General features: G+C 35.4%; 1 protein-coding gene across 6 annotated transcripts; it reads left to right on the top strand.

Annotated features, from left to right (window-relative positions):
* On the top strand, window positions 2535-13558 carry LOC109819964. 6 transcript variants are annotated; one of them, XM_020385981.1, is made up of 7 exons: window positions 2535-2717; window positions 12336-12414; window positions 12480-12539; window positions 12605-12678; window positions 12866-12913; window positions 13060-13149; window positions 13265-13558. In XM_020385981.1, exons 2-7 carry the CDS (start codon window positions 12361-12363, stop codon window positions 13284-13286), a joined length of 348 nt encoding a protein of 115 aa, XP_020241570.1. In that variant the 5' UTR covers window positions 2535-2717; window positions 12336-12360; the 3' UTR covers window positions 13287-13558. The 6 variants fall into 6 exon arrangements, 2 of the variants coding, with proteins under 2 accessions (XP_020241570.1, XP_020241569.1); XM_020385980.1 differs by lacking the exon at window positions 12480-12539 and having other exon boundaries at window positions 12336-12438; window positions 12569-12678; XR_002241674.1 differs by lacking the exons at window positions 2535-2717; window positions 12336-12414 and having other exon boundaries at window positions 12474-12539; window positions 12849-12913.

The raw sequence follows: 13905 nt of genomic DNA, 5'->3' as shown, positions 1-13905 counted from the left end.
ATTGTGCACCAGAAACTCTGCCGAAATTTCCGCTGCGCACAACAGCTCCCTTGTATCCAAGTAAATCATTCCCCTCTCTAGCTACCACCGAAAAATCATGGGCAGATGGATTTGATATGAGAGATGATATCTTGTAACTTTGATAACTTGCATGAGATTGACCAAACTTCTAGGATTCCTGATGTGATCGTAGAGGCTAATTCTTCTAAAATTGATTCTATTGTTGCTCCTGATGCTTATTTGGGAAATGCTAGAAGTTTTTAACCTCAGTTGAAATCTAATGAACATATTGGGAAATTAGTGAAAATCAGTTGAAATCCCGCAGAAAAAAATATATTCTAAGTACTGAAATATTGGAAAAGTTTTTAACCTCAATTATGTTCCAAACCAGGATGAAACTGCTTGTTTCTCTTTTGAGGAGTGGGCTGAGAGAGAATCCTTAAGGAGTTATGCCTTAGGGGTGTTTATAGGCTGAATATTAGCTATAAAGCTTTAGAAATGTATGTTGTGAAAATATGTAAGGGTATTGCTATCCTTTTACATTTTTGTTCTTAAAACATGAGTTTCCTTCGTCAATGTCAACTCCAAAGATGATAACTTCAAGCATGGCAGCAGGCCCTCGGTTTTTGGTATGAGATTCAAATATTGCATATCCTGTGAAGTTCAACGATAATGTATATCTTGTGAATTGCAATCAAAGGAACTCTTTATGGCATGAGATTCAAATATTGCAGCTTCTTGTGCTCTCCCTTGGATTATTAATAGAAAGTTCAACAAATGTCCTCCTAATTGATTAATGCGATGGTGCTCGCATGTTTATTCGGGATATAAAGGGGCCTTAAGATTGCATCAATCATTGAGAATTATCTCACCTGAAGCAAACTGATTGTTTTCTCACTTGGACTAATAATCAAGATATTGGGGATAAAATTTGGAGTAGAATTGATAGGATTCTTGTCAACGATAAGTGGATTCTCACCTACAATTCAAATCAGGTCGAATATCCTCCCTCTACTGTTTTTGACCACTCACCTAGTTTGGTCACTGTTCTTGATGATTTTGCGAGTTTGGCATGATGAGACTAGAAGTTTGTACTATGTTTCGCATTGTTTTCAAGCTTGAAAAACTCAAACTGGAACTCAAAGATTTAAACAAAAGGCATCGTATAACATTACTGGAAGGGTTTTAAGAGCTAAATCTGCTCTTAAACATGCTTAGAATCTTTTTCAGGTAAATTCACCCTCTCTTCCCTTGTTGTTAATGAAAAACTTCATACAAATGAATCTCTAGGCTCCTCCAAGCTGACTCAATTTCTATCAACAAAAATACAGGATTAATTGGAGTGTCAATAGAGATAAATGCTCTTCTTTTGTTCGCTCAACCATGAAGAGAATAAGAGGCATTGCTCCAAAATTTTCTCTCTATAATGTTTCTGGGACTAGACTCAATAGGTAGTGCTATCATTGAGGAGGTTACTCAATTTTATAAGAGTATGCTTGGTGTCAAAGCTCCTAATTTAACCTCACCATCATCAAAGTATAGGACCTATTCTTAATGATCTTCAAAGATGCTTCATAGAAGCAGATATATCTATAGAGGACATTAAACTTTGCATCATTCCCTATTCTTGATGATAAGACTCCTAGTCCCGATGGTTTCTCATCTAGCTTCTTCAAATAGAGATGGAACATTCCTCGAGGTGACATTATCCAATGCTACAATAGCTTCCTTTGATAATGGCAAACTTCTTAGACATGTCAATTCTACTTTTCTTGCTTTGATTCCTAAAGTAATAGCCCTATGTATGCCTCTTCTTTTAGGTCTATTGCATGTTGCAATTATCTCTATAAAGTCATTTATAAAATCATCTCTAATTGATTGGAAGACGTTATGAATTTTCTTATAGATGGAACTCAATTTGCTTGTACAAATGGCAAACTAATAACTAAGAACATTGTTATGGGTCATGATCTAGTTAAGCATTATTATAGGATGCATATTTTCAGTAGATGTATGATCATTATTGACATCAGAAAAGCTTTTGATACAGTTGATTGGGATTTTCTTCATGGTCTTGACTTTCCTCAAAGATTTATTAATTGGATTCATTGTGTGTATTACACCCCCAAAGTATATCACCCTCTTCAATGGATATTTGCATCGCTAGGATGGGTGGATTAAGGCAAAGTGATCCACACTCTCCCAACCTCTTTATTGTACGTATAGATTATCAATCTACACTACTAGAAAAATGAGTAAACTAGACGGAGCAACCTAAACGGAAAAAATTTCCATCTAGTTTGAGGCAAACTAGACGGAAATTTTTCCGTCTAGGTTGTTCCGTCTAGTTTGAGACATTCTAGACAAAAATTTCCGTCTGGAATGCCAAACTAAACGGTTTTTATTTTTTAAAAAAAAACTTTAAAAGCAACCTAGACATAATTTCCGTCTATGATGCAACCTAGAGAGAATATCCGTCTTGGTTGTGTTAATTAAAAAAATAAAACCTAAAAAAATACAAAACCTAAACCTATGCCGCCCCTCGCCCCCTCTCCTCTGTCCATTTCCACCGAAACCCTAACCCTAGATCCAACCCCTCTCCCTCGATAATCGATTGCGTGGGGGACAATGAAGTTCAAGTTTGAGGGAGGACGGACTCTGTTTAGTCGGTGATTGTTAGAGATAGGGGTCAATAGTTGATGTAGCCTCGAATTCAGGTATCTAAGTTTCATACTTTAGGTTTTGAGTTGTTTATATTGAGCAAGAATTCTAAAGTTTGTAGATTTCCATGTTCTTTTAGCATGAATATAAGTAACATTGATGACGAGTGACTAGTTCATGACTTGATTAAAATTTTGGGTAAAAACTCTTTTTTTTTCCCATTGTTCATGCTTGTATGTAGTAGTAACAAGTGAAACCTGAGCATCTATATTCAATCTTAGGTTGTTAGTATTTTAGTTGTATATTAACAATAATAATGTTGCTTGGAGAAAGGCCAATGGCCTCTATTCTATCTTACATTTCCCTATATTGTATTGATATGTTCTTTGTATTGGAGCATTTTTTATATGGCATCACCATTCTACGGCAATTTTCCTTGTATTTCTAAAGTTCTCTTCAAGTTTGATGCTGATTATTTTGGAAATTGTTTGAGCTTCCTTGTACTGAAGTGATGATTAATGTTTAGGTGCACAAAAACCATCCAAATGTAGCATATCTTTGTGACACTTGTGACATAAGAGATATAAGAGAAATATGCCCTTTTGTCCTGATTATACCTAAACCAAGTGAAATTGTCAAAAAACGAAAGAAATTGAATTGAGGCCCTTGAAGGTTAAAGAACAAGGAATTGGAGGTTCTATGTATCTCTATGTTATTAAAGTTTCATGGTTCGATCATGTTGGTGATGAAAGATGCTGGTGAAAGGGCATCAGAGTTGGTAAATTTCCTCATTTTTCAAGAGATAGTAGGTTCACATAGTTAAAAAAGCTAATATTACTTTCATTGTTAGCAAATATCTTAATTGTATAAGCCTTTGATTAGTCCTCTGGACTATATAATTTTTATATTAGATTTTCCCTTCTTGAAGTTATCTAGTCCTTAAGGACAAACTTGCAGTCTTTTCTACATGGAGCATCAAGGTAATTATTGTTGTTGTTGTTGTAGGCAATAAGTTCTTAATCTTAGAGGTCCCATCTGCTACAACAGCTATTTGTTGATATTGTGTTGAAAATTGACCGTCGTGCTCAAGATAACGAGTTCTTCATGGTTTTCTGTTACCAAATTTTACAATTTGGAGCTTTGCTATTAATTTTCATCTCATACTACATTTTCTAAAAAATTATCTATAGCTCTCTATTTGGGATTGAAGCAGTGAATGCCGTTTAAAGCCTTATAAATTATGAAGCACAATAATAGTTGTTAGAGGTAGAAAACTGGTGGTGTGCACATTTCTTTTCTATGATATTGCTAACAAGGATTTATAACCTGATATGAAGTTAATTTTTGGTGGTGTGCACATTTCTTTTCTATGATATTGCTAACAAGGATTTATAACCTGATATGAAGTTAATTTTGTACAAAATGATACAAGTTTGTTATGACAAGGATTTATAACCTGATATGAAGTTAATTTTGTACAAAATGATACAAGTTTGTTATGGTGAGAAAATCCCATGATTGCATGATTCAGTTAAAAATAATATTGCAGTCAGATTTGGTACTTGAATGATCTATTCTATGCGTGGGAATCCTATCCATGCATCACGGTGAAGGAATTTGCCAACATATTTGCAAATCTTATATTTACTTGTATATTATTGATGGAAGCACCTGCTTCATGGATGTTATGGTTGTACTACTTTTGTTTTTGGTTTTATCATTAATATAGCGCATTAGGTTGCAAAAAAGTCCAAATGATTCAGAGTTTTACCTTTTTACTTCGCCGTCATGTCATATATTACTACCAGGCTACACATGATGCTCATTGGGATCTAAAGTTAAATTTTGGATTAAATCTATGATTGGAATCTCATCCAGTGATAATAATCAATACTTATTGATCTGTTTACCAGAAAACGTGAAATAATGAAATTGCCGAAACGTGAAAAGTCTCAAGCCATGTATGAGAAATATCATATTTATTATAATCATGTTAGTTTGATTCACATAGTCCATAAATAAATTTTTTGATTAAATTGTTCCTTGACCTGGTAATCGAGCATCATGTTTCAAAAGATCTTGTGTCCAGACCTCATTGTTGTCAGAATTTAAACTATATTTGTTTCCCTCCATTTATTTTTCCTTCTAGAGAAAGTTGAAGGTATTTTCTTGTGGCCCGAGAACCAACATGTACTGGTTTTACACCATCTTGGCCCTTCAGGATGCAATAACTTTATGCATCCTCCCGCTACTGTGCGCCTCTGCTCACATCTCAAATGAAGAAGAAGAAGAAAAGTGAGAGCAAGAGGGTCATCGATGCTACATTAAGGGATTCGATCTTCGTCTATCCTTCTTCATCTTCTATGGATGTAGTTGAGGGATCTGAGAGATCAATGGAGACAATTGAAGCTTCGGGAAGCAATAGAACAGTAAAGGAGCTGAGAGTTTTTTCCATGGCATCAATGGAGATGGAGAGTACCGGCCCTAATGGAAGAGGTTTTGACTAAAACTAAGTATTTTTCTGAACCAAGCCTGCTCAGATCTGGTCCTGTTCTTGATCGTCAGCCAGGTAAAACTCCTAATTCCACCTCTCTGGCTGATGAAATGGAAGAAGAACTTGTGAATGATTTAGATGAGTCAACGGAGGTGATTGATGATAATCTTGAGATTTTTTACCCATTTTGTTGCTCAAGCCACAAGGGAAACGATGATGGATGAGAATCTTGTGATTTCTTCCCCTTCTGTCTCTGCAAGAGGGAAAGGGAATTCTGTTAAACTTAATCTGGAAGAAGATGTTAATGGCAATGGCGAGGATTCAGGTAAGAGAGATGAGCTCAATAAAGGGGAAGATAAGAAATCATATGTGAGTCTCTTTGCTGATAATACTTATTCTCAGTTTTATTCCAGGCTCTCCTTCTGCTGCTGTTTCTTTCACTGCTGAAGAATTGAGGGAATGTGAACAATTTTGGAAGTATTCCTTAATTGAGCATGTTATAGGGCTGAATGTTAAATTCAGATCGATGGAAACTTTCATCAACAAAGCTTGGGGTAAGATATCTATCCCCATAATTTCTCTGCTCAAGCAAGGGGTTTTTTTATTTGATTTTTAGTCTGATCAACAGATAGAGAAGTGTCGGATGTTGGACCTTGGTTTTTTGGCTCAAGGCCTTTGATACTAAAACTATGGTCTACTGAAATTGAAGTAGAGAAAGTTTAGGATTACTCCTACCCAATGTAGATTCATCTTCCAAATCTAAAACTTAATTTGTGGAGTGCTACAGGAATTAGTAAAATCTCTAGCCTAATTGGATGCCTTATAACAACTAACATGCTCACTGTCACTAGGCAGAGACTTAACTATGCTAAAGTTTTAGTTAAAGTGCAATTACCCTTGAAGGAACCTCTGCCAGACTCAGTTGATTTACAAGGGCCAGATGGGAAAAGATATAATCAGAAGATTATATATGAACTTAAGCGAAGATGGTGTTCAAACTGCAATATTATTGGTCATGAAACTGATAATTACAGAAGACAAAAATTAAAGAAAATATGGGTTCCTGTTAACAGAAAGGAGAATAATGCAGCTAAGGATAATGGTGCATTGTCAAGTCATCCTGTATCTGTGCATGTTAATTCTGATCAGGCGATAAATGTATCTGGCAAGTCCAACCAACCTCAGATGATGGAAGGATCTGGGAAATAGCAGGATATTCATCAAGTTCATCAAGTGAATGATCAAATCAATCCAGACAAAAAGAAGATTGGCTCTTCTAAAAGAGAGGAACATGCACAATTGGTGTCAGATACTAACCTGAGGATTAATACTGGGAAACATGCACAACGAATGTCCCCTGATAAAGGACTAAATTATGCTAGCTCTACTGTATCAGTGAAACATGCACAACAAATGGTGTCTGATACTCTAAAGTGTTAGGCATGGAAATTTTGAATTAGCAACTCCTCGTCAATTTTCCTCCCCGACAGTTAATACTTCAGGGTTTACAAGTGTTAGCAGGACAAATGTGGATGGAAGGGTAATAGCAAGAGCTTCAGGGAATTCTATTCAGGCATCTCAATTCTCACCTCTAGACTCACAGACTCTTGATTTTGATCCCTGTTATATTGACAGGGGTGGAAGACAGTAATGCACTTCTCTATATGGAATATTAGGGGATTTAATAAGTCCCCTAAACACTTAATTGTGAAGCAATTCATTCATGATTATAAGCTACCTTTTATAGCTCTTTTAGAAACAAAGCTTTCTCTAGGGAAAATGGATAAAATAGCTCAAAAAATTGCTAAGCATTGGGAGTGGACTTCAAATGTCCAGGAAGCAGGCAATGGGAGGATTTGGCTTCTTTGGAAAAGTGACATTCTCTCTATTCAATGTGTCAAAGTTTCTGTACAATATATAACATGTTCAGTCCATTCAAGAGATGACAAGTTTTCTTGCTTAATGACTATAGTTTATGCTCTTAATCAAAGAGAAGGAAGGAAGGCACTATGATAGGATCTTCAAACCTTCAAGTCATTAGTTAATTGCCTTTGGTTAGTTGGAGGAGATTTCAACGTAATTCTCAGTGATGATGAAAAGCTGGGTGGTGCACCAATTTTTGAGGCTGATACTGAAGATTTTTAGCACTTTATCTCCTTTAGTCAACTGACACACATTAAGACCACAAGGTGCTTCTACACTTGGAACAACAAGCAGGAGGCTGATACTAGAATATGGAGTATATTAGATAGAGTATTGGTTAATGAATTATGGATCTTACAATATACTTCAAGTCAAGTAGAATTCTTGCAGCCAACTTGTTCTGACCATTCTCCAGCACTCTTAACAATTGGAGATGATGATTTTCAGGGGAAAAAACCTTTCAAGTTTTTCAAGATGTGGACAAAACACCCTGAGTTCCTATCTACTGTCAAGTCTGTTTGGGATCAGGATATGCAGGGATACTGTTAGACCCTAAGATCGCTATGAAAGAATCCTAGAGGGGGAGGGGTGAATAGGATTTATGTTAATTTAATCCGATTTAAATGCCAATTAAAACTTACTAACAAATATCCTAGCAAATATAATATGTAACAAGATAACTATGCAAGGATATAAAACTAACACAATGGTGAAACAAGATATAAACAATATAGTAGATGAAATAAACAATGAGAGAGTGGCAATAAAGATGTTCACAAATATAAGTGCGCCAAACCAAACTCAAACAAGCAATATGATCACGGAGTTCGGACCTTCCGTCCTACGTCTCCGTTCCTCACTCCCGGGAAGAATTCCACTATCACACTGGGTTTTCAACGATCACCTGAAAACGTTTACACCACACAATATCGGTTTTCAACGTTTACCGATCAACGTTCACAATCACAATGTAACTACACTAACTACCACCTCAAGTGTTGGTCCTCACGTATCGAATCCCTCAAGTGCTCAGAATTATCATCTCTCATTATTTCACCAACACCACTCCTCTCGGTATCGACTCCGTCCTCACCACACACTCCTCTTGGTGTACTAGTGTATTACAAAGTGTTCCTCACAATTAAGGTTCACTAATACTAATAAATTTGTTCTCTACAATGGATGAGAACACAATGTAAACTCACTCTCTAAGTCACACAATCCCACAACCCAAATTATACTAAGTATGAAAATACAATAAGCTCAATGGTTGTATGTGTACAAAGAGATAAATAAAATTAACTAAACTCAATATAAACACTAGCTTAATAAAATGATAATCAAACAATAAAATGTAAAGCTAGATTGAGTTTAGAAAACTTTTCCAATAAATGACAAGAGTGAGAGAGAGATGATTTGAAGCTCAAAACACCAAAGATTATCTCCTCAAGCCCTTGTGAAATTATCTTCACAAACGAAACTCTTAAACAAGGCTTAAACACCTTTAAACAAACTCAAAATAAACTTTAAACCCTTGTTAAACTTTCTTAAAACCTTCTTTTAGTTAAACTGAAAAATGAGAGCAAATGAGGTTTATATAGCCACCCAAAATCTCAGCCAAAAACCCCAAAGGAAAAGACCAAAAAGCCTAAGAATCAGAAATCTGATTCTGTACAAATATAGTCGTTACAGTGTTATGGATCGACTCGTCACTGTTCATAAGTCGACTCATAACTAGCCGTTACAGGCTAAAAACAACTTATGGATTGACTCATAAAATTCATGAGTCGACTCATCATGCATGGGTCGACTCATGAATTCATGGGTCGACTCAGCAGAAACAAAACTAGTTTTCCAGCACACTTCATGAGTCCGACTCATGATGTTATGAGTCGACTCGTCAGAAATAAAATGTAAACTACACAACAGTTTATGAGTCGACTCAACACTGTTCATGAGTCGACTCATGACATGCACACAGCTTGTTTTAAACAGTACATGTATGAGTCGACTCAACACTGTTCATGAGTCGACTCATGACATGCACACAGCTTGTTTTAAACAGTACATGTTAATAAAAACAGGGTTTAAAAATATCAAATAAATTTAGAAAAATGTAAAACTTTGGAAAATGGTTGTAGACATGATAATAAACATGCTACAAAAACTGGTTTTTAAAAAGGAATTTTCAAATGTAAAATATCATCATTTTGTAAGGAGGTCCAAAATATAGAAATGTAAACATATGAATTTTGACATTTTGCTTAAACCATATTTTGAAACTTTACAAAATGATTTTATAAACTTGAAGAAAGATGTAAACTATTGTTATGAAGTCTATAAACAATGAATGTAGTATTTTATCAAAATACACATATACTACACTAAAACATGATTTCATTGAACTAAATAAAATTGATATTGATGAAATCATATATATGCATATAAGTATGAAACAAAAATATGTTTTCTAATTATATTAAATTGTTTCATATTAAAACTTGAAAACTATCAAACCAAAACATATATGTATATATATAACAATATATATACAAAACCAAAACGTGTATGTGTGTATATGATTGAGCTTAAAGTACTAACACACATAATATAAACTCATAAACTAAATTACCCAAGCTTGATGAAGGTCTTCAATGAGTTCAACTTGGTACACTTGCGGATGAAGCTTGAACTTGGATCTTCAACTTGAATTTGCATAGCTTCAACCATTATTCCACCAACCTCCATTTCATATGATCGTTATGACGCAATCCATCCATCCTCCAACATATTGTTTGTCTAATTTAAATAGCAAAACACAAACACTAATATTAGATATAAATTGTTTGTTAAATCATCATCAAAACAAGAAGGCCAACAAATACTATATGTTCAAGTTACATTCAAAGCTTAAGTTGCTCAAACTAGTGTTGAAGGATTTAAATAAAAGACACTTCATGAATATTAGTGAACAGGTGTTAAGAGCCAAGCAAGAGCTATCTGATATTCAGAATAAATTGAGCACTGACCTTCTTAATCCTCATCTCATATCCAAGGAAAAAGAATACTTAAAGAAATATACTACTCTATACATTGTAAGGAATCTTTTTATAGGCAGAAAGCAAACATTAACTGGGCTGTGCATGGAAATAAATCCTCTCAATTCTTTCATTCAATCATGAAAACTAGAAGACATCATAACAGGGTTCTGTCTCTTTATACTGATGATGGTAATAGAATCTCTGATATGTCTACAATTATCAATGAGCTAACTGAGTATTATAAAAGACTTCTAGGAACTTCAGGGGATTATGTTGTGCCTGATCCAGATGTCATTGCTAATGGTCATATTCTATCTACAAATCAAAGGAGCTTGCTAGAATCTCTTGTCACAAGGGAGGAAATAAGACAGGCTGTGTTCACAATGTCTGATGATAAAAGCCCAGGACCTGATGGATTTAGTGCATCTTTTTTCAAATCAGCCTGGAATATTATTAAAGATGAAATGTGTAAAGCTATAGAGGAATTCTTCTGTACTGGTAAGCTTCTTAGCTTCTTGGTGTCTATAACTCCACCTCCATTACTCTGGTGCCTAAAATCCTCAATCCCAGATCACCAGCTGATTATAGGCCAATATCCTGCTGCAACTGTATATACAAGGTTATTTCTAAAATTATTATTGCAAGAATTCAGAAAGTAATTGGCTTCTTGATTGATGATGCACAAAGTGCATTTGTTAAAGGAAGACTTATTTCCAACAACATTCTGCTAGCTCATGAACTTCTTAAACATTATGGTAGAAGACATGTTTCTCCAAGAGCTGTTCTTAATGTTAATCTGAGAAAAACGTTTGACACGATAAGCTGGGGCTTCATCAGACACATGCTAACAGGTTTGGGATTTCCTAATAACATGATTAATTGGGTAATGGAATGTATCTCTACTCCTAGATTCTCACTGTCACTAAATGGCTCCTTACATGGGTACTTTGAGGGAGCTAGAGGACTGAGGCAAGGTGATCCATTATCTCCCTTCTTGTTTGTGTTAGGAATGAAATATCTATCTAGGAAACTCAAGACTCTCAGCACAGATAGAAGATTCAAGTATCACCCATAATGTGCTAAGATGAAGATTACTCACTTGATATTTGCCGATGATTTGCTACTATTCTGTAAAGCTGATTTGGACTCAATAGCAAAATTGCATAGCTGTCTTCAAGAATTCAACAGTGTCTCAGGTCTGGAGGCAAACTCTAGCAAAAGTTCAATTCTCATGAGTGGTATTGATGATAATTCAAAGGCACAAATATGTACATTCTTAAATTTCTCAGGGGGCTCTTTGCCAATAAGGTATTTAGGCATGCCGCTGATCTCAAAGAGACTCTCCTTCCTTGACTGCTCATCATTCATATCCAAAATTTCAGATCAATTCCAATCTTGGCAGAACAGGAAGAATCTGTCATATGCTTGGAGAATTCAACTCATAAAATCTGTTATTCTGTGAATCCAAATATATTGGACAAGCAACTATATCCTACCGATCAAGGTTTTGGAAAGAATTGATAAGATGTGCTCTGTTTTCTTATGGGGGAACAAAGTTCATCTGGTTTCTTGGAAAGAGGTCTGCAAAGATAAGAAAGTAGGAGGATTGAGTTTTTTCACAGCCAGAAAATGGAATCAGGCTGTAGGTATTAAGCTGTTATGGATGATACATACAAAAAAAGATTTGTTGTCGATTAAATGGGTTCATGATAACTATTTACAACATCAGGGGATCTGAAAAATTCAACCAAAGAAGAATGACTCTTGGATGTGGAGGCAGCTCCTAAAGGTGAGGGATTTGGTGATGAGAAGATTTGGAAATGTGGAGAGCATACATAGAGTTCTAAATAGTTGTCATAAAAATGGTAATATTCAAATCTTATCTATATACAATGCTATATCTCAACCTTTAGCTATTGCAAACTGGTTGAATTCAGTTTGGGGGGGGGGGGGGGGGGGGGGGCATTCGATGATACCGTGGCTTGGCTTGCTATTCTTTCGAGGCTCCTGACCAAGGATAGACTGTGTCGCATGGGGATATTGGATGTCAACCTGAACTAGTGTGTGCTGTGCACTGATTCAGTTAATCGCCCTGACTCAAAAAAACATCTTTTTTTTAGTGTCAAATTCTCATCTTATGTTTGGAATGAGGTGATGGAATGACTAGGCTTTACATGGAGATCATGTGATTGGGATCATGTGATGAATTGGTACAGTAACAACTTGAGAGGACTTGGATTCATGAAGAAGATGAAAAGAATGGTGCTGTCGGCAACAATTTACTGGATATGGAAGGAGAGGAACACAAGAATATTTCAGGAAAAATGCCGAAGACCGCAACAATTTACTGGATATGGAAGGAGAGGAACACAAGAATATTTCAGGAAAAATGCCGAAGACCTGATCAACTTGTGAGGGAGGTGAAGCTTTCAACACAAGAATATTTCAGGAAAAATGCCGAAGACCTGATCAACTTGTGAGGGAGGTGAAGCTTTCAGTCATGATGAAAGTCTTAAATGAAGATATTCCAGAGCACTTGAGAGGGAAAATTGAAAAGTTGTAAGTGATTACGTGTTTTCTTGTTTGCCAGAGAGTTCTCTGGTTTTTTTAATGTACTCTCATTTCAAAATTTGGGAAAATGAATAATATTTTTTTCATTGACCAAAAAAAAAACTTTATGCATCATAGCTCTCAGGTGAACTCTAAAGTAACCACTGTTCTATTTGTAGTTTATTATCTGTAACAGGCCGGATGCACCATCGTTTGGTTTAGCTCATACCTACCAGGTTATAAGGTAATAAGATAGAAACGTATTCACTTTATCAGTGTTTAATTCACATTGATAAAGTATTTCATTGTTGGTACTAACTTTCTATTGCATTGTAAATTAGAAGTATGTAAATATCAAGGTCATGTCTTCTGATATGTGTACTTGTGCAGAGTGTTGAAGAGGCAGAATGTTGTAGGGCATATGATTCTACTACTGAGGCATACACTTCATTTTTTAACCACACGAAGCCAGCAGAGGAGGTACAGACTGTTATATATACATATATCTTTATATACAGTACTTGCGTGTTAATCAATTTTTCAGTATCATTGGTCTAGGAATTGAGCTATTTCTATTTACATATTTACTTTATAGGGGGAGAACCAGTATAGATTGAACGGACAAGCAAAAGAATTCAAGCAGCTGAACATTCATGTTTGGGAAGCCTTTGAGAAGGGGCATGACAAAACAAGCAGGCGAGTAGAGGATAGAAGAATGTAAATAGATTATAAGTATATCTCCTTTCGTTCCAATTGTAAATAAGTATATAAATAGAAAATTAGTTATTATCTATGTAAATAATTTCTGTATCGCTCTAGTATTTTGGTGAATGTATTATTTAAATATAATTAGATTTAATATTGGAATATAAATAGATTGTGTTGGATATGAATATGATTTGGTATTGTGTAATATTATGCATATGTACCTCTGACATTATATGTCGTGCAAAGCAGGTTCTGCAAAAAAAAAAACTACTGTAACTCGTTCTAGGAAGCAACCTAGACGGAAATTCTAGACCTAAGAAGCAACCTAGACGAAAATTCCGTCTAGGTTGCTTCCTAGACGGAATTTTGAATTCCGTATAGGTTGTTTTCTGTCTAGTTTGGCCAACCTAGACAGAATTCAGTCTAGTTTGACTCAAACTAGACGGAAACAACCTAAACGGATCAACCTAGGTGGATTTTTGTCTAGGTTGATCAATCTAGACTGGATTCTAAGCAACCTAGACGAAA

Source organism: Asparagus officinalis, chromosome 8, assembly GCF_001876935.1.
Source record: "Asparagus officinalis chromosome 8, Aspof.V1, whole genome shotgun sequence".
Classification (NCBI taxonomy): Eukaryota; Viridiplantae; Streptophyta; class Magnoliopsida; order Asparagales; family Asparagaceae; genus Asparagus; species Asparagus officinalis.
This window is presented reverse-complemented; position numbering and strand designations above follow the sequence as displayed.

Coding starts and splice junctions, on each gene's coding strand:
- LOC109819964 (XM_020385981.1), top strand. CDS start 12,361: ATGAAGAAGATGAAAAGAATGGTGCTGTCGGCAACAATTTACTGGATA. Junction 12,679..12,865: donor AGAGGGAAAATTGAAAAGTT/GTAAGTGATTAC, acceptor TATCTGTAACAG/GCCGGATGCACCATCGTTTG. Junction 12,914..13,059: donor CATACCTACCAGGTTATAAG/GTAATAAGATAG, acceptor GTACTTGTGCAG/AGTGTTGAAGAGGCAGAATG.